Source organism: Neltuma alba, unplaced genomic scaffold (genome assembly GCF_004799145.2).
Source record: "Neltuma alba isolate B1F8T4 unplaced genomic scaffold, ASM479914v2 tig00013459_pilon, whole genome shotgun sequence".
Lineage (NCBI taxonomy): Eukaryota > Viridiplantae > Streptophyta > Magnoliopsida > Fabales > Fabaceae > Neltuma > Neltuma alba.
The window spans coordinates 479026-492506 of NW_021637695.1; the positions used below are offsets into that span (position 1 = coordinate 479026).

At 33.8% G+C, this 13481-nt stretch overlaps 1 protein-coding gene across 3 annotated transcripts; it reads left to right on the forward strand.

The window, feature by feature from the left end:
- The first annotated feature begins 5327 nt into the window (after nucleotides 1-5327).
- Nucleotides 5328-12122, forward strand: LOC114737464 (TOM1-like protein 9). Of its 3 annotated transcripts, none has more exons than XM_028925388.1 (10): nucleotides 5328-5593; nucleotides 6651-6729; nucleotides 7126-7224; nucleotides 7319-7432; nucleotides 7601-7761; nucleotides 8411-8492; nucleotides 9273-9358; nucleotides 9512-9733; nucleotides 10510-10961; nucleotides 11259-12122. In XM_028925388.1, the coding sequence occupies exons 1-10, from the start codon at nucleotides 5493-5495 to the stop codon at nucleotides 11858-11860; spliced, it is 1998 nt and encodes a 665-aa protein (XP_028781221.1). In that variant the 5' UTR covers nucleotides 5328-5492; the 3' UTR covers nucleotides 11861-12122. The 3 variants fall into 3 exon arrangements, with proteins under 3 accessions (XP_028781221.1, XP_028781220.1, XP_028781222.1); XM_028925387.1 differs by having other exon boundaries at nucleotides 5330-5593; nucleotides 10510-11003; XM_028925389.1 differs by having other exon boundaries at nucleotides 5460-5593; nucleotides 6617-6729; nucleotides 10510-11003.
- Nucleotides 12123-13481: the final 1359 nt, after the last annotated feature.

Sequence of the window (13481 nt, forward strand, 5' to 3'; positions counted from 1 at the left end):
TTTTTTTCCCTGGCTTGGGAGAATAAGATCAAATAATATAAAATCGAATAACATTTTAGTTTCGCTCTGATCCATTATGTACGAAACAGTTTTTTGGTTCCCAAGCTTGCGCAAATGCTTCTCCGTGACGAAGTGACGAAGAAAAATGTAGAGAAAATAGAATTCGATAATAACCGTAAAACTCAATAACATTAAAACTTTCCTAAACGTGAATGATCATGGTTTGATTGTGCTTGTAATGACATAATACTCTATTAAATGTTCCTATCGTTCGGTTTTATTTTCTTCCAGAACAATGTTCTGCCCATGTCTTGTTTGACAATAGTACACTAGCCCCTATTCGTGCTGTTTAGATATTTTCATCGCCGTACACAGCATATATTTGTCGCTGCCATTTTGTCACGTTTTCGGCTCCATTTGGATTAGTGAAAAAGTAGTTTATGGATAAGTGAAATTAGGTAAAAATTAAATTGGATAAGTTGAATTGTGTTTTGATTGGAGTTCAGAAAAACTAGTTTGTAAAAGTGAGATTGGTAAAAAATTGTTTGGATTATAGTTGAGTAAAAGTAAGTTTGGTTGTAAAATAACTAAAATGGGTATGAGTTATAATAAATAATAAAAAATGATAACAAAAATGATTTCACATAATATAATGAAATTAAAATAATTTAATATGAATAAATCAAAATTAATAAGTGAATTAAATTTTAAAATTTTAGTAAAATCATGAAAAAAATATTTTAAATATAAAGTGAAAGATGAAAAAAAATAAATTGAGATAACATAATGGAGAAGTGAAATTTATAGAGTGAGTGAAAATTAAAAACTTTAAAAAAATCATAAAAAATATTTAAAATATAAAGTGAAACATGATAAAAAATGAATTGACATAATACAATAAATTTAAATTAATTTAATATGAAAAAATGAAATTGATTGAGTGAATTAAATTTGAAAACATCATAGAAATGAAAAAATAGAGCTTCATATAAGAAAGTGACAGTAGAGAACTAGTCACTTTTATAAAGGCGGGTTTAAACAAAAAATAGAGCTTTTGATAGAATTATTTTACTCCTCCGTCAAATGGAGCATGTCACTTTGAATTTAATTCTATCCACGTCTTTTACTCCTCTGTCATGCCATGTGTAAAATAAGCTCTTAAAGTGATCAATAAGCCAGAAAATGAAGCTTGAGCGCAACGTACGTTTTTCCAGCTTAAAATACAAAAGCTCTTTTTTTATTTAGGCCCAACCAAACACTTTAAATTTTCCAATCCTTGTAGTGTTTATAAACTGCTTATAAGCCCAAAATAATTGATGCTAAACAGTCACTTCATGTGCTTCGACTTCATCAAAAGTCAAAACAAGTTATTGCTCATTGACGACTAGCTTGCAAAATGAGAATCCCTGCTAAAAGCTATATCACTCTCTAATGTCCTAGTTAGTAATGTGCGGATTCTTTGATAATGTCCAGGTTAAACTTTTGGCCATTTTATTTTAGAGACTGCTTAATGAGTAATTCTACTCATCATTTTTATAAGACTACTAATTTTTTAACATTAAATAAACATGTTAAAAAGTTGTACAACTTCCTAAAACTACTGCTTAGCTGGTATGACCCATTAGTGAGACAGGTAATGAAAAGGCCATTATAAAGATATGGGCGCAATTTTAGGTAAACGTGCTTTATTACTCTTTGCAAATGGTTTTGCTTTTGCATTAGGGATCAGTTAATAAAAATTTATAAATAAAAACAGAGTGAATGTTGATTATTATAATTTCTAATTGTGAAGCATGTAAATATTCCAAGCATAGCTTGGGGGACAACGTCTTAAAATTTCATCTAATGACCTAATCTAGACAAGTTGACTTTAATATGTTTTTTAAGCATGTCGATGTGTATACTAGCCGGAGTTAAATGATTAATCAAAGAAAATTAAAAAAATAGTCAATTTAATTAATTATGATAAATACGCATTGACTTTTCTAAACTATTCTTTTGATCATATATATGGAACTATCCCTTAGCAGAAACCCCTTACTATGAATAAGAATATTTAGAGAAAAATATTATGAACTTACAAAACAGAGCAGACAAAAATCTTATATTTAATATCAAATCTAATCATTCAATTAACTACTATTAATAGACTTAAGTATGTCTATTCCATATTTCCATTAGTTCAACTCTTGTATGAATTCACACATAATGCATGATACTCACCCGGCTATCCATCTATGGTCAAAAGAAATCACTCACAAAACAAGATTATTGTCCACATAAATCAGCGAATCATATTAACACGTAATAATCGTCGGTGACAAGTTTGTTTTCGAAAGAAAACACCTTATTAAAATAAACTTGCACAACCTACAAACTAGGTCGTGGTAACACATGCCTATATTCACTCACAAGGTCCATTGTAATCATTAAAATAAAATAAAAAATTAAAGCGAGAAAGACTGGGGCAAATGATATTCTTCGCGGCAAAAAGTAATGGAAGCTTTTATAAATTTTATGTAACATGAGAACTGAATTTATAAATTACAAAAATTTGAACTCCTTGCCATTGACAACGACATGAGCCAAGCAGCCAGCTTATAAACCAACCTATGGGCATGCGGCATGCGTGTACAGCAAAACGACGATACCATACTGGTGAATCCTAGTGCTTTTTGGTTATGTCATGCTATGTTACTTGGTGTTTCAAAAAGTTATTTAGAGATTTAATCTAATCATAAATATAAAAAATTAATTTAATTTATTTTTATATTTATTTATTTATTCTAAATAAAGTAGTCTTTGTATATGTCAGAGTGTTTTCATCAAAATCTATTTTCAATGGGTATGAATAAACAAAAGTATTTTAAGACCAATTATTTATTAAAAATAATTAATTTAATTTATTTTTAAATTTTTACAAACAGATTATCCAACTCTTGGACGGGAGGAGTCAGTATTTGTTTTCTCCTTACCTTTTTGGGTTCCAGAACGGCAGCATCCAATTGCGTTGGTCTTGTTCTTTGGACAAATTGCGTTGGCTTTGCAATGTCAATTAATTAAAAGCGGCCTTCTTAACCCCATATAATAAACAAACAAATAAATACACCTTATCGTCTCTCCCTCCCTGATGTTCTCTTGTCACCTGAGCCATGACTGAGATTTTGATGATAAAACACATGAAGATGAAACAACATTTGACTTCACGCTGGCATCCCCCACAATTCATGATGACTGCGCACGGGTTCATATTGTCCGCGTCATTCTGCAGTAGGAGTCTATATGAGGCTTTTTATGATATATCTCCGGCCTTAAATAAGACCCATTTAACTAATTTTTTAGATTCAAGGAAGTTAGGTCAAGATACCGTTTAATTATAATAAAAAGTGACATATTTTCCTAAAAACATCATAATCATCTTTTTTAATATCCCCTCTCCTTCTTCTACCTTGATTATTGGTTGAGGACCTATCTATAGGGGTAATTTAGAGAAAATTGATAAATAAAAAAAGGGTCTTATATTTAGGACCAAATAAACACAGGAATGGGTCCTATATTAAAACGGAGGAGTATAGTTAGTAATATTATAATATTAATTGCATGGGTGTCTCAAAGTTACAACAGATTTTTTTCTCAAAGTCGAAATTTCAACTCGAATCATGATACACGCTATGTAATTTCTAATAATTACTCAGGTTACGAAATAAGTCGTGGCAAGTGAAAAGATATATTCACATCCAAACTACTACTCCGCTCCTTAATATAACACCTTATTTGATTTATTTTGATCCTAAATATAAGACCTAATCAATCTGTCTCTCATATTTACCATTTTTAAAAAGTCCTTCTAACAATGATAGTTCTAATAAAAACTTGATTGTAAAGATTATTTTGGGAAAAACAAATACTTATTCGTTACAAATAACTAACTTAATTTATTTTCTTAATTACTCAAAATTAGCCAACTAGCTCTTTACAAAATATAAGCTGAAATTTCCATCACACAACTTTAAAACACCAAGTCAATGAAAATATAAATTAGTTAATAAGGATGATAATATTTTATTATTAATTTTTAAACCAGGCAACACACGATACACGATACTTCGTATAAAACAGAGTTAAGGTGCAATTTTAACCTCAATTTTATTTTACGATACAATTTCGCCTTAATCTTAGTGGTGCAATTCTACTCATAATTCTTATTTTTTAGGTGCTATTTTTTTCTTGATTTTTTTTTAAAAAGCAATTTTACTTTTGCTTGTTGGTGCAGTTTCAAAAAAAAAAATCAAGGTAAAATTGCATCGCTAAAAAGGTCGAGGATAAAATTATACCTGAAAAATAAAATGGGGGTTAAAATTGCCTCTTAACCATTTAAAATATCCTGTTTATTATTTTATATATCTCATTATAAGTGGAAAATAAATTCCCGAAGAAACCAGATAACCGCAGTAGATTTTTAACATAACTCATGTCATGAATTAGCGAAATATAATTACTGGAAATATTTAAAAAAATCAAATACAGTCTGTGTAAACTCTAAGAGAATCAGAGAAGTCAAAATAATTTGCTAATATATAGTAGTGTTTATGTTGTTTTCAGGACCTTTGCAAACCTCAATATACAACAATTATCTCTTACAAATTTTTATTTTTTTTTAGGAAAAAGAGAAAAAAGGTTATAATTACAATATTTTAATTCGGCACCTAACATTTCAAAAAAATAAGAAAGAAAGTGGTGCTCAAATATTTTATAAATGTAGTTAAATGACAAAAATATCGTTACATTACAAATTTTCTTAATAAATTATGAATCGGTAATAACAAGTATTAAATAGCATATAATTAGAAATATATTGGTAATTATAAGTTATTTATTAATAAGTTGTAAATTAGTCATGACAAATATTAAAGAGCTAATAACAAGAAATATATTAGTAATGACAAACTTAATAACTTTTTTTTTTAATGTGATACAAGAGAGTTTTAATTATTTAACTATATTTATAAAAATACTAAATTATGCATCACTTTCTCTCATGAGATTTTGAATTCTTAAGTGGCAATTGGCAAAAATCAGTTGACTAGATGTAGGAAATCATCAGGCCCAGGTTGCCACTTATAGTTGAGGCCTGCAAACGTGGCTTCAGTAAACCCAAGGATTCAACTTGGTCAGCACCGTCAGATCAAAGTGGTCGGCAAAAGAAACGGCATCAGGGAGAAGCACGCCGAGAAGCCGGACACGTGGCATGTTTGGGTAGGAAGGGTAATTTCTTCACTTCCAATTCTGCCTATGTTCCGCTGAGAAATTTCCTCAACTGAAATTAAGAAACTAACGAGCAAATATCACGGGATAGGGACGCATATTGTTTTAGAGAGAGAAAGTGTCAGGCCGGTTTATTCCGTGATACGGCCGGAATAGTCTTCGATCGTTGTTTATGGTCATCGGTAGCGCATCCGTCTCTTGATCGGGAGCATCTTTGGTGAAGGGAGATGGTGAATTCCATGGTTGAACGAGCCACGAGTGACAGGCTCATCGGCCCTGATTGGGCTATGAACCTCGAGATCTGTGACATGCTTAATCGTGACCCTACGTAAGCGCAACACCGAATCCTCACTCCCTTCGCTTTCTTATTCAATCCAAATACATGAGCTTATGGGTAGCCGTTGTCTTCTCATCCTCTGTAATACGACTTTGGTATTTTGACTGAAAACTTGCTGTATTACCGAATAGAAAATTGTGATCAAAATCTCTTTTTGGTACTGGTATTTCGGATTGACGCGTGAGCTAAGCTTCAGAGCGGAATTTAGTTCCAATGCGTGGGGCTATCTTCTCTGCTTATTTTTTATTGTTGCTAATTAACTTCTGCGCTGCCATGATGGTGATTGGTCAACAAAATTTATCAAATCTGGGATTTGAACCAGAAGTGTCATGCGTTACCAAAAGACTTCCCTTCCCTTTCTTTGGAATTGATTGCATCTGTTGTTACATACTTCTATGATGGGTTTAATAATAAGTTTTCATTACTTCATAAATTTCATGAACTTGATCAGTTAAGCTATGCGCTGATGGTTGATGCCTTTATGGTTTCGCTGCGTTCTGCAGTTTGTCCATGATAACATGATCATGCACATGCGTGCTGTCTATCATGCTTCTTCCCGGTACTCTCTATAAGTTGCTAGTTTCCTTGTATGGAATGAAGGGCTACTTGTACAAAGAAATAATCTACTACTTTCCTTTTAAATGCAATTTTGCGCCTATGTTTTGAATGTGTAGTTTGAATTCAGTACTGGTTAAATTGATTGAAGAGTGACTCTCTTCTGCATGTTAAGCCTTCATATCATTTTCTATCAAGGTTTTAAAAATTTTGGACCTTTGATAGATGACACATGTAAATGTATATGTGATCATGATGTCTGTTGCCTTGAATTTGACTGTGGGCAATTTCTGCAAGTTATATTGTTTTATAAATGAAATAACACTCAGTAGTCGTTAGCCCTGCAAACTGACTGTCAAACGGTCCAGAAGCCCAGCCAGTTGCTTTGTTTTAGGGATATAGATATCTAAGTAGAATGTTATATTTGATTTTGAGTTTTCTCCTGGTTTATATTTCCAGAATTTGAGAACTCAGTTTGGCTATGATTTATCAGGCAAGCAAAGGATGTCGTTAAAGGTATAAAGAAGAAGATTGGAAGTAAGAATTCAAAAGTTCAACTTCTTGCACTAACAGTAAGCATCAGCTCAGTTCGTATATCATTCAGATTTTAATATTGGTCAAGGTGTTTTTAAATTACGCATCTTTTCATCAATTTCTGTATTAGATTTCACTTTTTGACTAAATAACATTTTTCATATGACTGTAAGTAGCAAATCCCTGAGCATTGCTCTGATGAAGGATGTAAAAGTCAGCAGATCTTGTTATCTTCGTATCGTTTTCCAAATACGTGTTGCAAATTCTTTTGACATGAAATTTTACCTAGGCCTTCTGTAACAATGGTTCTTTGAGGGTAGCTTAGCAGTCTAAATGATGTTTTTTCATATAGGAAGGATTCTCTCTTGTCTGGATGTACAATTATAACAATCAGAAAAGCTCATTTCGTTTTGTATTGGTCTTCTATATTCTAGCTACTGGAGACGATCATAAAAAATTGTGGGGACATAGTTCACATGCATGTTGCGGAGAGAGATGTTCTTCATGAGATGGTGAGAATAGCCAAAAAAAGGGTATGTGTCTTAAGACATTACTGTTCTGCTCTGAGTTATAGCAGGTTTATCATTAGTACAATATGTTAATGCTGTTATATGGTGTCAATTGAAGCCTGATATTCATGTCAGAGACAAGATACTCATTCTCGTAGATACTTGGCAAGAGGCATTTGGTGGACCAAGGGCGAGATATCCTCAGTATTATGCTGCATACCAAGAACTACTGGTATGTTGACTATAAATCTACTTAGAAGGGAAGAAAAAAGTTCATTATAATTTTTTTTTCCGCTACAGAATTTTCTCATCTGAATGTTTACAAGTGTGTTCAAAATGCCACTGATTACAATTGATGTTCAAATTGACCTTGGAAAAATGATTACATTTGTCCTTTCAGCGCGCAGGGGCAGTATTCCCTCAAAGATCTGAGCAATCAGTGCCTGTATTTACACCCGCACAAACACAGCCATTGGCATCATACCCTCAAAATCTTCGCAATTCTGATTTTCGGCAGGACACAGCTGAGTCTTCTGCAGAACCTGAGTTTCCAACCCTAAGGTACCATGTCTGGCTCCTTTGATATGATCCATTAATTTATATACATATTATCTCTAACTTTCATGCGATGTTTAGATTTTAACCTGATGGCCTATGACCTAAGAGGGTTGGAATAGTTGTTACTGTACATGCATTTATTGTAGTTAAGTAGCATTCTCACACTTATCCTCCATAGCAGCTTTTCTAGGGAAGCAGAGATGGCCTAGCCATTTTATACACTACTTCAAGCTTGTGATGGTTGTTTCATTCTTTTTATTCCTTTACTGGAATTTAATAAAGTTGAGCTGTCTCTGGGTCTGGCAAAAGCAAAGTTTTAAGGATAGAAAAGTAAACAATTTAAAAAAAAAAAAAAGGCGATTGGCTGTTTTATTTTGAGGCTTCCATATATGGTATGAATGAGAATTTAAGCTTTGATGCATCCCTTTTATTTCTAGAGCTTCTATTATCTAAAAAATTGAGCATTAATTTCTATAGGTTTGGATATATGTGGTTTTATTTATACTTTCTTGTACAGTGTCCATGGTACTTTATGTATTTCTTCGGTATTTTTATCATTAATAACTGTTATCTGGAAGAAGATCAAAATGCTCCGTACTGGTTACCACTTATGATTATTGTTATCATTTTTAATAGAAGTTTATACTGGCAGTTTGACAGAAATTCAGAATGCACGTGGTATTATGGATGTACTTGCAGAAATGCTGAATGCTTTAGACCCGGGTAACAAAGAAGTAAGTTGCTTGATATGAGCCTGAAAATTGATGAAATACATAGATGACAATAATTTTTTTAAGCAGGGATCAAGGTTTTTGTCGCTGTGCTGTTGGTTTTATTATTTGTGCATTTAAATACTAGTGAAGAGATTGTTGGCCAAAAAAAAAAAAAATAGTGAAGAGATTGCTTGATTACAGTTTTTGTTATGGATTTGTGCGGTTTCTTTTTCTTCCCTAAATGATTTGAACTGTTCAAATTTGCCTAATTATCTACAAAAGATATCTGACTTTATTTAGATGTGTCATTTCCCTCATAGTCATATAGGTATAAATACTGAAAATCCTATTTATGTGTGTGACAGGCACAGCTAGTCTAGTTACAGGGATTTGAATTTTTTTTTTTACAAAAAATGGGATGGCATAGATATAGATTCTTATTGTTATTAGTTATATGCTAATATATGAACACTGTTATGGCACAAAATGTCTGAGAAGTTGACTGATAGGATCCAAGATAAGCAGAAAGAAAGGAGAAAATCCTTTATTAAAATATAAAAAATTCGAAATATGATTTTTATCTGGCCTAACCAGATTGGTATTTTCTTATAATTTCCAAACTCTGTTTTTTTCCCCTTTCAAAACCACCATAGGTCTAGCTGGTAAACAGAATGAGATGTTTTATAGTTTATTTGGCCCTCTTGAACCCAGTGGTAAACATGCTCTGACTGTGTTTCTCCATGAACATTTAAAATAGGATTCAAGAGACTTTTTTATTCATGATTATTGTTTCTATTTCAGGGGCTTAGGCAGGAGGTTATTGTTGATTTGGTGGAACAATGTCGAACATATAAACAGAGGGTGGTTCAACTGGTCAACTCAACTTTGTAAGGCCAGATATATATTTTTGGGATACTATGATATAATGACGGTCATAATCATTTTCTTGTAATATACTGTACATGTTTAAATGGTTATATGTATTTATCTCTATTCAAAGATCAATAGAGCTATTATGATGATTTATTCTTTCATTTCAGTGACGAATCACTGCTGTGCCAAGGACTAGCTCTGAATGATGATTTGCAGCGTTTATTGGCCAAGCATGAAGCCATTGCTTCTGGAATTTCTTTTGAAAATCAACCACAGAAATCGAATCAAAATCAACCAGAGAAATCAAAGGCTGCTCCTGCTGGAGCACTAGTTGATTTAGACGGGCCTTTGGTTGACACGGGAAATACTAGCAAACAAACTGATGTGAAGTAATCCATTATCCATGATTATGCTGCACTAATTTCCATTTCATATCACTGCATTCCTCTGCATGTGTATCATTTTTATTATTTTTTTTACCGTAGAAGAATACGTGTAATCCATTATATTTTGATATTTCAGGCAGCAGTTTATTGTACCATCCCAAATAACTTTGTATAGTGAGTCAAGGGGGTCCTAGAAATATTTTTATTATTTTTCAAAGAAAATTTTCTACTGGATATATTTGCCTTTTGCTGCTAGGAAGAGATTCTTGGGGACAATAGTGAATTGAATACTAGTACTAGTTGTTACAATAATTTTGGGTGACCAGGGGTTCTTTGCCAGTCTTTTTTTCCGTTGTTTTTTTTTTTTTGGTCAGTTGCCATTTCATTTGGATAGTCCGATTTTTAGTTTTACCAGAGAAGTCACAGCTGTTTATGTAAGATATGACATTAGGGAGTTTAATGCAACTAGCATAAACTACCAGTTCTGCGTTGACATTATACAATTGTATTCAGTTGATTGGATCTCATCTTTGATGAATCAGGTTGTAGGTTTAGTTTTTGGCTATGGACTTAATATTGATATTGATTTAGGGATATGAATAGCCTGAACCTTCTCCATGCAAATGTGAAATAAGACTAGTTTCTTCTTTCTTTGTTTTTTTTCCTTGGTCTGAAATAAGATTAATTTCAAATGCATTCCAAGTTGACTTGACAAGAATCTGAGCTATTAGTTGCCTTCTGTTTATTTGACAGTTTGTTTGTATGTTTCACATTTGCAGGTCTGCTTCTAGTGCTGAAGCAGGGTCACAAACATTGAACCAGTTATTGCTTCCTGCACCCCCTTCATCAAATGGGTCAGTTCTCCCTGCAAAGGCTGCTCCCAGTATCGACTTGCTCAGTGGTGATGATTATAACTCACCGAAAGCAGACACTTCACTTGCCCTTGTGCCTGTTGGAGATCAGCAGCCAACCAGTCCTTTGTCACAGCAGAACGCCCTTGTGCTTTTTGACATGTTTTCTAGTAGCAATAACGTACCAACTCCTGTTAATACCCACCCAGTACAGTCAACTAATGTTAGCGGCCCTGTTAGTCCGTTAGCTCCCCAAGTTCAACAGCAACAAACCTTATCTCCTCATGGTGGATTTTACCCTAATGGAAGTGTGGCAAATGTGGGGTCCTCTCACTACCAGCAGTCACCATATTCCCAAAGCGCCAGTCCTCCATGGAATGGTCAGGTTGCGCAGCAGCAACGGCCACCTTCACCAGTTTATGGTCAACCTGATGCTTCATTTTTGTGCACTAAAATATATTCTTGTTTGGCACAATCCTTTGCTATTACGTACTTGTTTTTAGCCAATGCAATGATGAATCCTGATCATTGCTTGATGGCATTCCCTATTCTGCTGTGTATTTTCCAAGCTGCGTTGATTGCATATATTGTGGAGAATACTAAAGTATAGGATCTGTGCTGTCCAATTTTTGACATTACTACTTGCATCACTGACATTTTTCCTTTGTGGTCAATAGGTTCGCAAAGCAGTGGATCATTGCCGCCACCCCCATGGGAAGCTCAGCCAACAGATAATGGTAGTTCTTTAGCTGGCTCCCAATATCCACAGCCACTGCAAGTTACTCAAGTGATCATGACCCATGTACAGAGTTCTGCACATCCTCAGAGTCCTCAGGCGATGGGGAATGACCAGGTTGCTGGCATGTATATGCCGCCAAATGCTAATGGCCACATGCCAGCAATTAACCCCCACGGTGGCCAGAGCAATCAGTTTGGCTTTTATCCGCAGCAAATCCAGGGAGGTGTGGTTCCCTTTATGGGTATGGTTCCAAATCTGCAAGCTAGTCCCCTGGCTTCCATGTATCCTCCACAGATGTATGGCAACCAATACACAGGATATGGCTATGGCCAGCAACAGGTTCCATATCTTGACCAGCAAATGTATGGCCTATCTGTTAGAGACGATGGTGGTATGAGAAATTCGTCCTACCAGGTTTCTACGTCATCTTATCCGTCATCTGGCAAGCCTTCCAAGCCTGAGGATAAGTTATTTGGGGACCTTGTTGACATGGCAAAGGTGAAGCCAAAGCCCACGCCAGGTCGAGCGGGTAGCATGTAAAAACTTTGGATTGCTTTTGCATTTTTCACCTGATACTTGTTTGTGTCTGCCCATTCTCCTACTCCCCCCCTTTTTTCTTCTTTTTCTTAATTTCTTTCTTTATTCTTTACCTTCGTGTTATATATATATTTTTTGGTTAGTGCCTCCTATTATATCGCTTGCCTGGCATTTTGATCATGTACATTCATTCTTGAGAAAACACAAAAAATAAAGAAGAAAAATTAGCTACAGCACCCTGCGGTTCTGATTAGTTTTTGAGACATTTTTTCCTTTGCCTTCATGGGAGCTTATGTGGGTGAAGAGCGTGTGCCATAATCAGCAACTGAGACGTCGAGAAATTAATCAGCATGACTTGCTGTTTGAAGATGGCAGAGGCATTGATAAAGTAGTTAGATTGAAGCATTTTACTTTGGTCGTCTATTATTTGATACGGTGGTTGCACTTCCGAAGCTATAACTTCTGCTGCTCTAATTGTTTCTAGTATTTTCTTATTGACATGTGCTGTCATTTATCAAGAAGATTCTTATAGCGATAGCTGGAACTGGTTATTTTCTGTTCTCATAGCTATCCTTTCGAATAGTTTTTTATTTTTTTTATCCTCACAAATAGTTTTTTTAATCAAGATATTGTCGAGTACTAAATATAAGTATTTTTTTAAAAAAAATTGAATATTAATTTTCTATATTGTGAGGAACTAACTTTTTAGTTAACTCTGTTGATTTTTGATAAGATGTTCCTAGAAATGAAATTGGTCCAATACAAAATGGATTTCTTTAATTGAGTTTGGATTATCGTAATGAGAGTAGTTGATCTATCTTTCCAGTTTACAACAATCAATTCTAAATGCAAGTGCGATATTTAACTATGTACGGAATTGACAATGTTATTGCGGGTTAGTTAACTGAATGCGAGGTTTCACGATCACCTGCTGCACAGGGAAGCCGGATTATTTCTCTTTCTTTCTTCCAAATAATTTTTTTAATTATTCTAATGTTCCATATACGTTCCACACATGACCAGTTCCTGAAGAATTTTAAGGAAATTTCATTATGCATGTTGTCACTTCTTATATTATGTTGAGATTTTTTCATTTCGGCCAGCTATTATTTTGAGATTAGAAATTACTGGAGGGAGGAAAGAGAATTTTCTAATAAAATAATATAGTCTGGTCTTTTTTGGCGGGTCAAATACCATCATCTCATTTGATATGAAGTATTGAAAATGAAGAGCAAGGATGGGAATTGGGATTAAAAAAGTTAAAAGAGTGTTTAGTTTAAGTTATTACTTTTTATATGAGATCGAACAAATCTATATTTATGGGTTTGGGGAATACCACGGGAGGAGGTAGCATTCTCCAATCCTACGTATATGAGATTGTTTAATTCCATATAACAAGAAAATACTTGTACTAAAACTTTTTAATATTTTTTTAATCCTAATCCTTATCCTATATTTTTAATACTTCGTACCAAACAGGACCGATATTCTGGTTTTGTTGTTGAAGATGACAGGGAATATTGAAATGAATTTGAGGTGGTACATAACAAAATAGACTCAAATAATAACGACTATAGATAGATTTTTGTAAGAGAATAGTAATGAAGTCATTTAGATGCGGGAA